At 35.0% G+C, this 17,121-nt stretch overlaps 1 protein-coding gene across 2 annotated transcripts in view; it reads right to left on the bottom strand.

Moving 5' to 3' along the window:
- Positions 1-17,121, bottom strand: part of TNPO3 (transportin 3) — a 111,771-nt gene that overhangs the window by 21,755 nt on the left and 72,895 nt on the right. For both annotated transcript variants that reach the window (XM_074267964.1, XM_074267965.1), the window contains exons 7-14: positions 16,749-16,887; positions 13,693-13,839; positions 10,039-10,146; positions 9,407-9,498; positions 6,893-7,032; positions 5,215-5,406; positions 1,432-1,523; positions 964-1,040 (exon numbers count right to left, since the gene is read on the bottom strand). In XM_074267964.1, coding sequence (XP_074124065.1) covers positions 964-1,040; positions 1,432-1,523; positions 5,215-5,406; positions 6,893-7,032; positions 9,407-9,498; positions 10,039-10,146; positions 13,693-13,839; positions 16,749-16,887 — 987 coding nt within the window. The remainder of the gene's footprint in view (positions 1-963; positions 1,041-1,431; positions 1,524-5,214; positions 5,407-6,892; positions 7,033-9,406; positions 9,499-10,038; positions 10,147-13,692; positions 13,840-16,748; positions 16,888-17,121) is intronic.

The following is a 17,121-nucleotide window of genomic DNA, read 5'->3' as shown; positions in this document are numbered from 1 at the left end:
AAGTTAGAATGTCCACCTATTAATGATTTTCCTTAAACCTAGCTAACACAAGGTTGCAACTTAACAGGTCCACAGAGAATAACACTTATTAAAGTACCTCCTTAGTAATGAATAAAATCAAAATGCTAATAATCTGCTGAGAATTTTTTTTTTCCTTAGTAAAAATCGGTTTTTAAAAAAGTTTAACTCCCCCCACTTTAGCTATTGCTTTACTTTTTGATGAGAAGCCTGGGTCATTCTGTTTTGTGCAGGCTAAAAAGCATAACAACCATTCACAGGGATGAGTGACCCCATTTTTTTGATGTGGACAGGTTGGTGGTCCTCCACCTGGAAACTCTGGCTCTTCTGCAGCTCAAAACTCTCACACTCAAGTGTTCTACTAGCTTCAGCTTTGCCAGAAGCCAGAATTATTAGCATGTCACCATGCCTAGATCCTCATTGAAATTTTTTTAAATCCCTCCCTCCCATTTACTTTCAAGTTGTTGCTAATCTTAAGGCTTCAATAATTTTCATAAGATATGCAGATCTCACGGAATACTTACAAAACTGTACAAATCCCTTACAGACTTACTGTCTCCACTCTCCCTCAATTGGGTTTTTCAGGCTGCCTCTCTTGTTCTTATGATGAAATGAGCTCTAATTCCAAGAGTCTCATTAGAAGTGATCTTATTTTCTGATGCTGTCCACCATAGCGTCCAAGCAATCATTTATAATTTTACAAGAATCTATTGACAAAGGGATAAGCTAGGGATGATTTTTAGGATTTACCTTTCATCTTGAGGAACACTTTATAAAATGCTTCACTTTTAGGCTGCAAGCTTAATTCTTCTCCTTTTCCAGATAGAGAGGGTAAACAATGGACAGGCAAAGTCAAATACAGCCATAGAAGTATGAGAAAGAACACTTGCCTAAAGTCATAGGTGCTAGTCTAGCGCCCCATCCACATTCCTTCCCACATCTTACCTAAATATTACTGCCAGGCGATCTAAGAACACGGTGGGGTCTGAGGAAATGCCATTGCTAGGCTCTTGAGATAGCAGCTAAGGAAAAAACAAGTTAAAATTCAGCTAATGCCATACCCAAGTCCACCTTCTAAATCACAGACTATTTGATAACTACCTCTGTCAAGACTTTCTTTTTTTAATCTTCCTGTTGTATGTAGTATAGTAAATCTAAATCAGTGCTAACAGGACTTCAACATTTGCATGTTACCAGCCAGAAGGAGATTAAATGTTAAACACCCATGATTTTACAGCTAGTAAGCAGCAGCCCTGGGACTTGAAGTCTAAATTCAGAGAACTTTCTACTTCACCTGAGCGGCCTCATTGTGATCCATTAGTACAACAACATAAGTCTGGGAACTTAACAACAAAACTACCTCAACAACAAAATGGGAAGGTGTATAATATTACAATGTCTGGAAAGACTCACCTTTTTCAATGCCATGACTTGAACTGCACACAGCTCACTGAGGCATTCAGCAATTTTTTCTAAGGGTAATCTGGCTAGGACCAAGGCTGTCCCTAGAGAGCAAAGAAAGAAACATAAATATAAATAATATAATATAATATATATATATGTACACACACACACACACACACACACACACACACACACACACACACACACACACACACACTTATCTTGCTGCACAAGAAATATCGGATTTATAAAGACCTGGGGAAAAAAAACAAAAATGCAAGCAAACAATAACAGAAAGAGTGGAAATGCTATATTGTGGTCCACACTCATTTTCCAGTATTCTTTCTCTAGGTGTAGCTGGTTCTGTTCATTACTGATCAATTGGAACTAATTTGGATCCTCTCATTGTTGAGGATAGTCACTTCCATCAAAATTGATCCTCATATAGTATTGTTGTTGAAGAGTATAATCTCCTGGTTCTGCCCATTTCACTCAGCATCAGTTCATGTAAGTCTCTCTAAGCCTCTCTGTATTCATCCTGCTGGTCACTTCTTATAGAACAATAATATTCCATAACAGTTATATACTATAACTTATTCAGCCATTCTCCAATTGATGGGCACCCACTCAGTTTCCAATTTCTGGCCACTACATTTTTGCACATGGGGGTCCCTTTCCCCTTTTTAATATCTCTTTGGGATATGGGCCCAATAGAAACATTGCTGGATCAAAGGGTATGAACAATTTGACAACTTTTTGAGCATAATTCCAAATTGCTCTCCAGAATGGCTGGATCTGTTCACAACTCCACCAACAATGCATCAGTGTCCCCCCCAAAACTTGTCATTATCTTTTCCTGTAACTTTAGCCAATCTGAGAGGGATGTAAGTCTTAATTTGTATTTTTCTGATCAATAATGATTTGGAACATCTTTTCATATGAGTAGAAATAGTTTCAATTTCTTCATCTGAAAATTGTCTATTCATATCCTTTGACCATTTATCAATTGGAGAATGGCTTGATTTCTTATAAATTTGAGTCAATTCTCTCTATATTTTAGAAATCAGGCCTTTATCAAAACCTTTGACTGTAAAAATGTTTTCCCAGTTTATTGTTTCCCTTATAATCTTGTCTGCATTAGTTTTGTTTGTACAAAACTTTTTAACTTGATATAATCAACATTTTCTATTTTGTGATCAATAATGATCGATAGAAAAGATTTTTAAAAGTCGAAGAGACTTTTATACATGGGAATTTATATACAAAGGGAAGGTCCTTTCCATGTATAAGGAACAGTGTGAGGAAATGCTAGAAAGTGTGATATATGCTAGAAAGGAGAGTTTAAAAGAAAGGATGTTCTTCATTTTGCTTTGATAAATTCCAAGCTGATAAGTTCACAGATCCTCAGCTGCCCTGGTGTGGCAGATCTACAGTAAGGCAACATTAAGCAGAAAGAACATATGTGTCTCTGTGACCTTTTGGGATAAGAGCACTCACTCTTCCTCCCCATCCTTTTACTCTTCTGTTAAAATTCATTCAAGTTGCACAGAATCTACCTAACATAATGAAAGCTGCTTCCCTACTTTATGATGCCAATGTCATGGCTGGTTATTTCTATGACAACACCAAGGGCATCTGGAACAACCCTATTACCTGTGGAATATTTTTATAGTCGTCAGAAGCAGCCTGCATTAGAGTTTGCTCTGCTTTGACCTGGCTTGATCAGAGTGTGTCTGAGTAGTATCCCACTTTAATCAGAACTAATCTAATATTTACGACCCTTTGGAGTTTTGTTCACATACTCTTGCTAGTTGAGTTTTTAAGTAAGCCCAGATAGGTTTATCTGATGAAGAATCAAAATACACTACCTTTCCATATACCTGACAATCCAATGCTATATGAGGAAAACTTGGTGAGCAGGGCTCTGGGGGGAGGGGAGGAGAAGGGGAGAGGGAAGGGTTTGGCAACTCAGAAATCAGAATCAATAGTAGAATTAGTAAAACTTAGAGGGAAGATGGCTGATAGGAGTCAGACTATCCAGCTTTCACATACTTAATCCAGCAAAACCATGTAATTTATACTAGACTGAAAAATAAGAAAATTCAATGAGAAACTACAGGGACTTCTACCACCCTAAAAGTGCACAAAAAGTCAGTTAGAAGCCTTCAGATGATAACAAAGTGGTATCCTCCAGCAAGCAAGCTCCAAGGAGACCAAAGGAACAGCTCAGGTCCAGGGTCTAAACTCCCAGATATTCTGTTATGAAAGGGTCCAGAAGATCTAGTGCTATCTTCAAAAACCCATGGGGTGAGTAGGAAGTAGCAATGCCAAAATCCAGATGACCCTGGGAGAAAACAGACAGAGCTGACCACCATACCCAAAATTCCACAGAGAGGCCGAGACTTTGCCTGATCCTGGCACAAACTTTCCCAGTTCTAGAAATAAAACTGGAGAGATGAGCAAATCACCTGATGACAATTTAGGGTTAATAATAGGAAAAGAAAAAACAAGTGCTCTGAGGTAACTAAATAAAAATAGGTGGTGGTGGTTTTGTTCTGAAGGTGGAAAGAGAAAGGAGTGCAAAAAGAGGGTCCATTAGAGAAAGGAGAAAGAAAGGAATATATGAAAAGATTTAAAAAAGGTAGAAGGTCTAGGGGCAATGAATATCAAATGAACTTCACTTTTATTTGAACAAATGGAAGTTAAATGCAATGACACAAAAATGCTTAAGTATATAAATACATCTGACTCAACAAGGAAATAACAGGGATGGTGTACAGGGTTAGGAGGGAGGTTAATTCAGAGAGCAAAATTAAGGAAATTAACTGTTTTTAGAGAGGGGGGGAGGGTCAGGGGCAAGGAGAAAAACTTAAAAACCTAAATGGCTGCCTTAGTCTGAATCTTAGACAACTGGAAAATGGCTGAACAATTGTGGTTATGTGAATAAAATGGAAGAAATGATTCAAGAGATTCAGAGAATCCTGGGTAGAGAGAACTGAAATAGAGTGAAATGAGCAGAATCAGAACAACTAATCCAAGAACAGCAACATTGTAAAGAAAAATAACTGAAGATTTAAAGAGATTTGAGCAATGCAATGATCAATCACATCTCCAGAGAACCAATGATGAGCCTCTCACCTCTCAGAGAGGTGATGGACACATAGTACAGAGACATATTTTTGGCCATGTGTGAATTCACTTTATTTGACTATATTTTCTGTATGTGGCATTTTTTTTTCTTGATTTTTAATGGAGGTGGGGCTATCAGGAGATTAGGAGTAGAAGAGAGATAGCAATAGTAATGTCTTCTCTCCACCAAAAGAAGGCTTTTGTAGCATTTTCAAAAATGCATTGAATAAAAGGCAATTCACAGGAAAGCACAAATAGGACCTCTTTGAAGGAAATACTCTTACTTTATTAAATAATTCCCCATTCTTTAGTTTTTTAATATGCTAATTTAATATGCTGAATTGCTACTATTCTTCCATGTATATTGAGTATTGTTCCCAGTCTGAGTTACTATCTTCATAGTACATATAATTCTCCCTTCTATCCTACCAATACTGAAATAGTCCAGATCAGTGTTGTGTACATAGTAACTGTTCAATAAAAGATTGATCAAATGGATATTACAATGTATACAACAAAAAAAACATTATGTGTATGCATATGTACACACACCTTTGAATTAATAACCCATCTTACCACCATTACAACTGCAATATTAGGAGTGGTATAAGAGATAGCTCAAAACAAAAAACAAACACCTATTTCTAATAATATAGTAAATACCTTTCAGCAAGCCTACAGCAGCTTCTGGAGACAGCATGAAGGAATCAAGGGACCGGGCAATTTCCAGTAGTCCATTAAAGTGCTGAGCCATGTGGTCCCGGCAGACAGAGCAGATGTTGTGAATGGCTTTGGCAGCAGCAGAGGCCAGAGGCTTTTCACACAGTCCTTTCATCAAGTAGCCCAACACAGGGTCTGATAATAGAAGACAAAAATTTTAATACTAAGAAAGGGCATAGATTTCATGAGAATGTTTCCACAGTAAACTTAACTGCTTATTCTAGTCTCTAAGATGATAATTCTGACAGCTTAAGTCTTAAGTGTTTTTACCTGTAAAATGAAGATAGTAACCCCCACAGAATTATATTGTTAGGAAAAAAATTGTTAGAAAAACCTTAAAGCCCTCTATGAATGTCAATTACTGGATACTATCTCAAACAATAATTTTGAGATTGTCTAAGTATCACACAAATATAATAAAATCACATAATCACATTTTTCAGGTCACTGCGTTGTAAGGTGGAAACAAAAACAGACAAATAGGTCTGCCCTATGATCTTAACAGGTGAACGTATATGTCTCTGCCTCAGTGCCTAGAAAAGTACCTTGCACAGAATCTAGCTGGAAGGAAAAGAAGGAAAGGACTAATGCCAAGAACAAAATGCTTGGAAGAACCTTTAAGTTATCTAATCTAACACCTTCATTTTATAGAGAACAAATTAAGTCACAGGGAGAGCAAGAAGTCCTCAAAGATATAAGGTCACAAAGATGAAAGGATCAGACATCAGATCCGACCCCAGATCTCAAGGCCCCTAATTCAGTGCTCCTTCCATGATCCCCAACAAGAAACTATAAAAACTCACATTGACCTTTCCTCTTTCCTGGGAGGGAGATTAGTAAAAGTATCTCTCACTTTGCAGGACAGATTTATAGAAATCTTACTTCTCCTTCCCATTTTTACAAAGCCAGGTGTATTTAACTGAAAAAGCCCCTAAGTCTGGGCTGATAAGTTCATAAAGAATGGTTATGATGCAACCAGATCTTGCTTGAGGGTCAAGTCAAGGTCTACAGTATTCTGACAGATCAGCTACAACCTCTTTTGCACCTTGCCATCAAGCTAGCTAAAACCTTCACCACCATAAGCCCAGATGACAATAGCGATGACTACAACTGCTCACCACAATGTTCTATATTTTGAATTTTCCCAAACTTTCATTTTGTTGGATAACCTACCTAGAATTTCCTTCAAATTCCTATTAAATCAAAATTCTTCAGTTCTACTGTTTCTAACTTTACCTATTCAAAATACCTACTCTACTTCATGAGGACAGACTTTAGTCAAGGTAGTCTCCTTTTTGACTAATGTCAAAAGACTTTGTTCTAGTCCACATCTATGCCTCAGCCAGTGGTTCCCAGTCCAGAAAACCTTCTTCTGGTTTCACTGGCAAATTGTTTAGCCAGTGAAAACTTTAATTTTGTTCAAGTAATTTTAGTTGTAGAAAGTTTCCTATGTTAGATATCCTTCATCCTCCCTTTCAAATCTGTAAACACTTAACTGATCAGGAGATTGTACCTAATTCATTGGCAACCAACATTTTTCCCTTCTAAGAAATTGCCACCTTAAAAAAAAAAAGGGGGGGGGGTAGAAACAGTAGAGAGTATCCCATGACCTCAGACTCACCAAGGAATTGGGGGTTTCGATCAACCACTTCACTCATCTCTCCCACTAGCTCAATGCTAGTGTATCGGACAGCTGTGTGTACAGTTTCTGGGAGACGGACAACTCCTTCTAGGACCTCTACAAGTGTTGGGTTATTTTCCCTGAGAATAAAAGGGAAATGTTCATCATTACTGCATTGAGAGGTGATATCCTAGTCAAACAATAGGTAGAATAATACTCATTATCTCTAACGAGTTCCCTAAAATGAAGAGACAAGACTGAAGTATTTGTCACTAGAAGTTAAGGTTTCTTAAATCTTCCTCAAATGAAAGCCATTTTTGCTCTTGGAGCAGCATTCTTCTTGTTCATTTTATTTGTTATTAACAGAATACCTGAAAAAGCCACTCCTAGAAAAAGTAAATTGAGGTCACTCAAATCTAAGATGTAGGTTTTTACTAGAAAAACTTTTTAGGCTTATCTCAGAAATATTTCTTTAGTAGAGCTTCTCTTAGAGTTCCTATTTTTTGCTACTGTGAATTTTAAGGAGATTAAATGGAAATGTTCTAAAATAGTGCCCTGTGCACCATCTGCTTACCAAGTTCATGATTTCAGCTCTTTAAGTGCAGGTCTCAGGCACTTAACACTTCTTAGCTGTATGACACTGGGCACAATTGCCTCAGCCCAAAAAAAAAAAAAAAAAAAAAAAAGGAGGAGGAGAAATGATCAACTGGATGATCTCTTCAAATGTGCTGCTTATCACAAAGTTCTTTGGATCGAGAAGATGAGGGCAAGAAGACATTAGACCAAAAGTAAAGAAACTTTTAGAAAGTTTATTTAATATCAGGAGGAGGAAAATAAAGGAATGAAAGAAAAACTAACCCTCTATTATTTAAAGTCTAAATGACGATATTTACTTTTAAGTAGTTTAATGTACAATATGTGATTGTGCCACATATAAAAGCAAATTGCAAATGCTACTAATGAATACTCTGAAAAGCAGCCATGAATAAGGAGCTTGTGTTTCTACAGATATTTACATTCTTTCACTACACACTACGATCCTGGGAAGAGATGATCAAATAAAAATTACTGATTCCAATATAAGACAACTTGTAAAGTAGTTCAAGACATCCATATTTTATTTCATCCATCCTAACAATGTTACACTTGTTACACAGGGTATTTACACAGATGGCTTGTTAAGTATCTGAAAAGATGACTAATAAAATCAAGTCAATACACTAATACATTGTTGGAGTTGTGGAATGATCCAACTATTCTGGAGACAACTTAAAACTACGCTCAAAGGGCTATCAAACTATGCATTCTCTTTGATCCAGCAGTGTTTCTACTGGGCTTATACCCCAAAGAGATCTTAAAGGAGGGAAAGGGATCCACATGGGCAAAAATGTTTGTGGCAATCCTTTTTGTAGTAGTAAGGAACTGGAAACTGAGTTGGCGAATGGCTGAGTAAGTTATAGTATATGAATGTTATAGACTATTATTGCTCTATAAGAAATGATCAGCAGAGTACCAGGTCTGAAGTCAGGAGGACCCGAGTTCAAATCCGATCTCAGGCACTTAACACTTCTTAGCTGTGTGACCTGGGCAAATCACTTAACCTCAACTGCCTCAGCCAAAAAAAAAAGGAAGAAGAGGAGGAGGAAGAGAAGAAGAAACGATCAACTGGATCATCAATGGAGAGGCCTGGAGAGACTTACATGAACTGATGCTAAGTGAAATGAGCAGAACAGGAGATCATTATACATGGCAACAAGATTATAAGATGATCAATTCTGATGGATGCGGCTCTTTTCAACAACGAGATGACTTAGGCTAGTTCCAATGATCTTGTGATGAAGAGAGCCATCTATACCCAGAGAGAAGACTGCAGGATCTGAATGTGTATCACAACATAGCTTTTTCACTCTTTTTGTTGTTTGCTTGCATTTTATTTTCCTTCTCATTTTTTTATTCCTTTTTGATCTGATTTTTCTTGTGTAAGATAATTGTATAAATATATTGGATTTAACATATATTTTACCATTTTTAACATAGATTACTTGCCATCTAGTTGGGAGATGGGAGAAAAGGGGGAAAAAATTGGAACACAAAGTTTGTAAGGATCAATGTTGAAAAATTATCCATGCGTATGTTTTGAAAATAAAAAGCTTTAATTAAAAAAAAAAAAAAAAAAAAGTCAATGGCTGAGCTAGGGTAAAGACTAAGTTTTATGACTTTCTCATTCGAGCTGTTTTTTAGATAAGAGTCAACAATTTTCTACACAATCAAAATAGTTTATCTTTTCACTATTTCACCCTTGGAAGCAAATCAACCTTGTAAGTAAATAACGAGGCAAAAAAACAACCTTTTTTTAATTAAAGAAGGAGAGAACGACCTATTTGCTCGATTTTACTGGGGATATAGATACCAAGGATATTATAGTCATTGATATAGGAGGTAGAGAGGCAAAAATCATGTAATTTCGATCCTTCTTCATTCAGAGGTTCCTATAAAAGGATTAGGGATACTCACGGATCAACACTCTTGGCTATAGAGGCCATGATAAAGAGAACCGCTTCTGTCACCTCCCAGGGGGGGTTGCCTTCTTTCAGAGTAGAATACAACTAAAGGAGAGGAGAAATGAATCAGAGGATTCTTCAGTGTTAATAATGGACCATTAAAAATGGAGTTCAAAGAAGTAGTACAAGTATGCTTTTCATTTCTCATAAGCAAAAGTGTCAACTGTTAGAGACTTGGGAGTACAATTACTCATATTCCAATTCTGGAGAACCATATCTAGGATACAATATGACCATTTGATAACTATCTATTGCCAATTAGTTGACAGTGTGAAAAGAAGAAAACACAAGTTAAATTTCTAAGGGACTCTGAAAGGAAGCAGATAATCAGAAAAGTAAGCCCCTTTCATTTGTTAAATGCCAAGTCTCCTAGAAGTTCCTCGGGCTTTTAATAATCAGTGCTGGCTTTTAGTCAAGAAATATCTTTTCTAGGTAGGCTAATGAAGCAGTTCCACTTTAATACTAAATTAAATCACTCAGCTTCCAAATGGTTTAGAAGATAAAAGAACTGAGTCAGGGCAACTGCCTAAAGACATAATCCTAAGAAGTTTAATAACTTTAACAAACTTATCCAAATGGATTCACCTGAGAGAAGCATTCCATAGATCCAACCAGGAAGATCAAATCCTTCACCAAGTCAGACACCCTCATTCGAAACTCCCCAAAGTCATCGGTCTCTTCAGGGACTCCCTCCTAAAAGTTCAAAAGAAGAAGAGTGTGAAATTTCCTCCTACCTCTCTGAAATAAAAGAATCAAGGCAAAGCTATAAATAATGTAAAAGCTTGGGATATAAGGATACTCACCAAAGTTAGGATTCTTTCAAGATGGTTAGGGAAACAAAGACACTATGATCCATTCTAACTTAATAGCTATACTAGACTATATTAATTTGTATCTTTCAGATAGGAGACTGGGGAATCAAGGAGGGGAATAGATTACCTTAGGGAAAAAGATGTAAGACTAATAGCTTCTTTGAAACTTCAAGGTAATCTGACACAATTTTTAGAGCTGAATTTTAGACCTTACAGGTAGTCAGTTGTTCCAGCCAGTACATTTTATTTCTTCTAATTGTTTATTACCTTTCCCTTCTTATACCCCTCCCTTCTAAAAATAATTTCTTAAGTCCCCTCATAATAAGTAATATATCACATTGTCTAGAAAAACAAAATCCCTCATTAGCAAAATCCAAACACATGTTTCATTCTGGATTTTAAGTCCACTATTTCTTTGTCAAGCAGAAGATGGTATAATTCATCTTCAATGCTCTGGACAAGCCATTTATCATTAATAAGGGTGCTTAAGAATTTCAACTATGTAAAATCACTGTGTAAATTGCTCTTTTAATTCCACTCACTTCACTCTTCATCATCAGTTCATAGGGGTCTTCTAAATTATGCTTAGCTATTCCCTAATAGGTGGGTACATCCCTGCTTTTCAGTTTGGAACTACTACCAAAAGCTGCTATAAATATTTTTATAAATGGATCCTTTTTAAAAATCTCTTCCAGTAACAGATCCCACAATGGTAAAATCAGGTCAATGTATCCCAACAGTAGATTCAAACCATTTCCCAGTATGATCACACCAACATCAAAGCATTAAAAAGTTCCTGTTTTTCAATATCTCTTCCTACATTTATCATTTTATCCTTCTGTCATCTTTGTCAATCTGATGGGTACACTATTTCAATTTGTAGTTCTCTACTACATATTTGAAGCATTTTTTCATATGGTTGACAGCTGGGAATTCTTCCTTTGAAAACTGACTATTTGTATTCTTTGACTTGTTGTTTTCTGTTTGTGCTACATTGTTTTCCAGTTTTCCTCCCAAAGAGTAAGATTAACATTTTTGGGTTCATCCGAAAACTAAGCTCCTGTATTTATCTGTTTCTGTATATTGTGTGCTTAATCTATTTCACTGATCAATCCATTTTTGACCCAATACCAAATTATTTTGTAGTACAATCTGAAATCTAGTATTTAAAATTTCTTTCTTGCTACCCTTCCCCTCAACCCCCTTATTACTCTTAAGATTTTTGACTTTTTGTTCTTTCAATTTTTTTTTCTCATTCTAGGAAATATTTCTCTGGTTGTTTGACTAGTATGGCACTGAATAATTAAATTACTTTAGGCAATACATCTTTATTATATTAGCTTGACCTTCTAAAGAGCAACTGGATATTTCTACAATTACTTCTGCCAAGAGTGTTTTATAGTTGGTTTCATATAATTTACTAGATGTATTTTGATAGGCGAACTATTCTATCTTAATGCTTCTGCAGCTATTTTGAATATAAGAAGTCTTTTTAGTTAATTCTGCCAGGTTTTGTTAGTAATACACAGAAATTCTAGTGATTTATGTGGATTTATTTTATATCTAGCAACTTTACTAAATTTATTATTTCAATTACTTTTTGGATGATTCTTCAGTGTTTTCTATATAAATCCCTTTATCATCTCAAAAACAATAATTTTGTTTGCTTATTCCCTAAACATTCTCCTTTACATATGTTTGCTTTCTATTTCAGAGATATATTTACAATATTAAAGAAAGGATCAGCAATTCTTATGCTAATTTATTTAAAAAAAAAAAAACTCACAAGAACAGTTGTTAGATTTTTTCAAAAGTTTTTTTAATGTCTAGATATATTGACATGATTTAAAATATTTATATTCTTCTTTATGTGAGACCTAGTATAAATCCAAACTTGGTTATAATATATGATTTTTCTAATACGTTATTAATGGCTTATTAACTAATATTTTATTTTAAATTGTGTCAATGTTCACTAGAGATATTGCTTTATAATTTTCCTTCTCTATTGTCTCTTCCTGGTTTATGTATCAATGTCCATATTTGTATCAAAGAAAGAATGCCTTCTCTCCCTATTATTGCAAACAGTTAGTTAATGACAAAATTGGGATTTGCCCACTCTTATTCCAGTTCCCTTTCCACCATATTAAGCTGCCTCTTAAGTAAGAGACTATCCTTTATTAATTATTTTTGAAGTTACTTATCTCTAATCTTTCAAGTCCCTTCTCAAAATCCTATTTTTTTGGATCAAGGTCTTTTAACCCTACTTACTCTTCTTTCATAAAGGCAATTATTACCAAGGGGGGAAAAAAACTCATGAATTTTATAAAAGATCCAAAAAGACGAAAAAAAAAAAAAAAAAAAAAAAAAACCAGGAGAGATCAATCATCTCCTATCTGTAATTAATTACTTTTTTGCCCTAATATATGTTGTATTAATTAGATATTTAGGACTAACAACTTTGGCTGAACAAATGGTGGCTCAATTTTATATTATGTGTGTGTATATGTATATATATATAAATTTTCTTATTTTTATTTTATATTTATATATATATTTTTTCTTTGCTGAGGCAAATGGGGTTAGTGACTTGCCCAGGGTCATACAGCTAGAAAGTGTTAAGTGTCTGAGATCACATTTGAACTTAGGTGGTCCTGACTTCAGGGCTGGTGCTCTATCCACTGTGCCACCTAGCTGCCCCTCAGGTTACTTTTAAGTAAAAAATGCTGTTCTAAAAGGATAACTAGACTGAGATCTAGGTATTAGTTACATTTTACACTAACTGATTATGTGACCTAGAAATGAGCCATTTTTTTCATCTGAAGACATTGTATAATATGAAGTCTAGGGTTTCTTTCTTGGCTTTTAAATTATAAGATTTTCAGGTATCATTAAAAAAAAATTAAGTAAGATATGGGCCAGTAAGAAATAGAACACTTAGTTTCAATGTTAGATTTTTCAAGTCCAATTTGCTCAGATTTGATTTAGCTATTTCTTAAACATCATGCATTTACCATTCTGACCACTAAGATTCCGGAAAAGATACATAATGTACTCAAGTCACTGAAGATCCTTTAATGAGATCCTGAGGTCCTTGCAGAAACATAATTAGCTTAAGAAAATTGTGAGGAGTGGGAGGGAACAAACATATCAAAAAGGAAAATAAGAGCAAGCCTGAGATGGCATTCCCATAAGTAAAAATTCCTAAGAAACAATTCTTAGAATCTATTTGTATGCCCAATGTCTTTTTCTCCCCCTAGGCTAAGTTGCCTTATTATGTATTTATTTTTATTGAGAGAAGTGGAGCAACAGGTGACCCAAGAATACTATCACCTTTACTTTCCATCTTCTTGGCTACTCTAACAACTTCAGAAAAGGTAAAAAAGTAAGAGAAAAGCTCTTTAAAATAGAAGGAATTAAGTCTTACATGATCTGGTTCCAGTTGACAGTGTCTAGCCAAGGCATGGAGCAGACGCTGGATATAAGCTTTGAAAATGCTATGAATAACGGCATCATCTGTTTTGTACAAATGTTCCCCTAGTCGGTACCAAAAATTAAAGGATATCTCTACCACCTAGTGAACAAAAAACAAAGTAAGAGTAATTTTTTGGGATATTGCAAATCTGAGAAAATGAATACACGATGAGAGATATCATGGCAATTCCAGGGATCTGGAGAATAAATCATGACTGGCTTCTACGTAGCAACATATGAAATTAATCCCCATCAAATTCCATTTAGATTTAAAACAAACACAATTTATTAAAGACAATTCCATTCCAAAATTCCAAAGTGGGAAAGTTCCATTTCATAAGTATATAGAGAAATAAAACATTGTAAGAAAAATGAGTGAGAAGGAAGCCATTTAATTCATGATATAAGTCATATAACATAATATACAAAAATAAAACCCATTCCCAAAAGATAAATGATCAAAGGATAAGAATAGGGGGCAGCTAGGTGGTGCAGTGGATAGAGTACCAGCTCTGAAGTCAGGAGGACTTCAAATCTGATCTCAGACACTTAACACTTCCTAGCTGTGTGACCCTGAGCAAGTCACTTAACCCTAGCCTCAGTAAAAAAAAAAAAAAAAAAAAAAAGGATAAGAATAAACAATTCTCAAAAGAAGAATTCAAAACTATCATCCATATGAAGAAATCCTCCAATTCACAAATAAGAAAAATATAAATCAAAACAATTGGATTATTTAAAAAGAATGACTACACTAGAATATAAATATAAATAATATATATTTTTACAGTAAAAAAGAATTCTTAATGAAGTTGATGCCCATAGACTGGTTAATGTCTAAACAAATTCTAGGACATGAATGTAATAGGTTATTGCTGTGCTGTAAGAAACAATGAGTAAGATGAACACATGGGAAAGTTTATCATGAATTGATGCAAAATAGAGGAGAGAACCAAGAAAAAATATAACAAAACAGTGGTTCTCAAATTTTTGTTCTGAATATCTTTGTACTATTAAAAATTATTGAGGCTCTATACAAAGAATTTGTTTTGTGGGCTATATATGTAGATATTTACCACATTCGAAATAAAAACTAATTCTGAACATGTAGACCAGGGGTTCTCAAACTATGGCCGGCGGGCCAGATGCGGCCTGCTGAGGATATTTATGCGGCCCACTGGGTTGTGGCAAATGGGCTGAGGAGCAGACACAGAGTGTGAGTTTTTGTTTTTACTACAGTGCGGCCCTCCAACAGTCTGAGGGACAGTGAACTGGCTTCCTATTTAAAAAGTTTGAGGACCACTGATGTAGACTCTCTGAAAGTTTCAGAATCCTCCAGAATTGTCTGGATCACAATCTAAGACTCACAAAACATTGTAAATAAAAGGCAAGAATAATAATAAAATGCCTGAAACTGAATGCTATAAAATTATAATGGCTATAAAATGATATTAAAAAATGAAAGCTATCAATACATTAAAAGTAAGTCCCTCTCCAGCAAATCTATTATCTACTCTCAAAAGCAGCAGACAAGATCACTTCAGGCTCAAAATTCTTGTTGGGATCCAGCTGGATCCTCTGTATGAGAGATTGAATGCAAATATTTAAAACAAAAGGAATCATTCTAGTAGCTTCTATATAAATCACTGAAAATGACTTTCTAAGAAGATCTGAGATTCTGAAGTTAAGCAAAATAATGTGGAATGGAAAAACCTATACACTCTACATAGGAAATCTCTAACATTATTTCCTATATCAGATTAAAGCCAATAAATACATATTTATTAAGGGTTTATTGTACATAAGATCCTGTTTCCAGCACCAGAGATATAGGAGTGAAAAACAAAACAGAATTGTGTTTATAGTGAAGAAGTGGGGGAAGAAGTGGAAATGGAAAGAGAAGAGAAAGATAAATGTATAAAGATAACTAAATACAGGAAAATCTGCAGAAGGAGGAATCACCAGTAAGCAAGGAGAACTTCCCTGAGGAAGCAGAAATGAACTTTAAAGACAACATCACTAATCTTCCATTCACCCATATTTTCAATCCTAGAGTCATCCTTAATGTTTCTATTTTTATAGCATCTTTCTAATATGTGTACCTTTCTCTCCAGTCATAACTACTATCTTATTTCAACTGTCATCACATCTCTTACTTGGACTGCTGTCTTCCTAATATTTGCTTCAGATAGTCTACTCTTTCCAAATTATCTTCCATAAATCTGTCATAATAATATATCTAAAATATAATGTGACACGTTACTTCTCTACTCTAAAATCTTCAATAGTTCCTTTTTGTCTTTAGGATTTCATACAGGGTATTAGTTCAGTTTTAGTCTTTAGTAGCAAAGACACCATATTAGCCAAAACAAGAGCCTTGAAATAAGAAAGGACACATATGACAGGAGAAGAATGTGGATGTTAGAAAGATGCTGTAGAAAGATTTGACAAATAACTGGCTACAGAGGATAAGGAAGAGGGAATCAAGGAAGACTCTAATGTTGAAAAACCCAGGTAAATAAAAGCATAGTGATGTCTTCAACAGAAATATGGAAGTATGGAGGGGAGAAAAGGGAAAATATAATAAGGTTTCAAATAGATTTGAGTTTGTGAAGTCTACAGTGTGTCCATGTAAATATATTTAGCATACATCTAGACAATTAAGACTATAAAGCAGGACTAGGATTCAGAAGAAAAAGTAGAGCTGCATATATTAATTCTGAATTTATCTGTATAGAGATTTAGTATTTAAAGAGTTGCTTTTAAGCTTGAAGACAGAAGTGAATCAGAATCATAGAATATTTAACCACAGGAGACACTGATAATACCTTTGGGTATCTTAGAAAACTATTTCTATTCTCATTTTGAAGTAGAGGGAATACTGTGGCAGAGATACCAAAGAATATCTGTAACATATAAAAGTAACACTATTTTAATAATTTAGCACAATTTTAATAAAAGTTAGCTGGAGGAGTTGCTCAAAAGTGTCTATCAATCTGACATTTTCCCTACCTCATACTGGGGATGACCAGCACAGATGAGGAGCAGTTCCAGTGTTCGGAGATCACCTAGTCCCTGGCCTGGAGTACAAACAATTTTTTCAAGAAAGGTTTCACACAGTTCTGTAAAAACTCTGCAGTAATTCAGAACTCTGTGGGAGAAAAGGAGATACGTACAAAGTCAAAAAGCAAGGCATGGATACATATATTTACAATCAAAAATATTGAATATATAACTTTTCTACACAGAAACTTTCAGGTTTCAATTTCCTTATGTTGATGTTGAACAAAAATATTTTACCACCAAAGAGAAACAGCCTTGCACAATGTAAAGGAAATGGAAATTAGGGAATAGATTGAAGTCAAACTATTGACTGTATGTTATC

The sequence above is a fragment of the Sminthopsis crassicaudata genome, chromosome 5, assembly GCF_048593235.1.
Source record: "Sminthopsis crassicaudata isolate SCR6 chromosome 5, ASM4859323v1, whole genome shotgun sequence".
NCBI lineage: Eukaryota > Metazoa > Chordata > Mammalia > Dasyuromorphia > Dasyuridae > Sminthopsis > Sminthopsis crassicaudata.
This window is presented reverse-complemented; position numbering and strand designations above follow the sequence as displayed.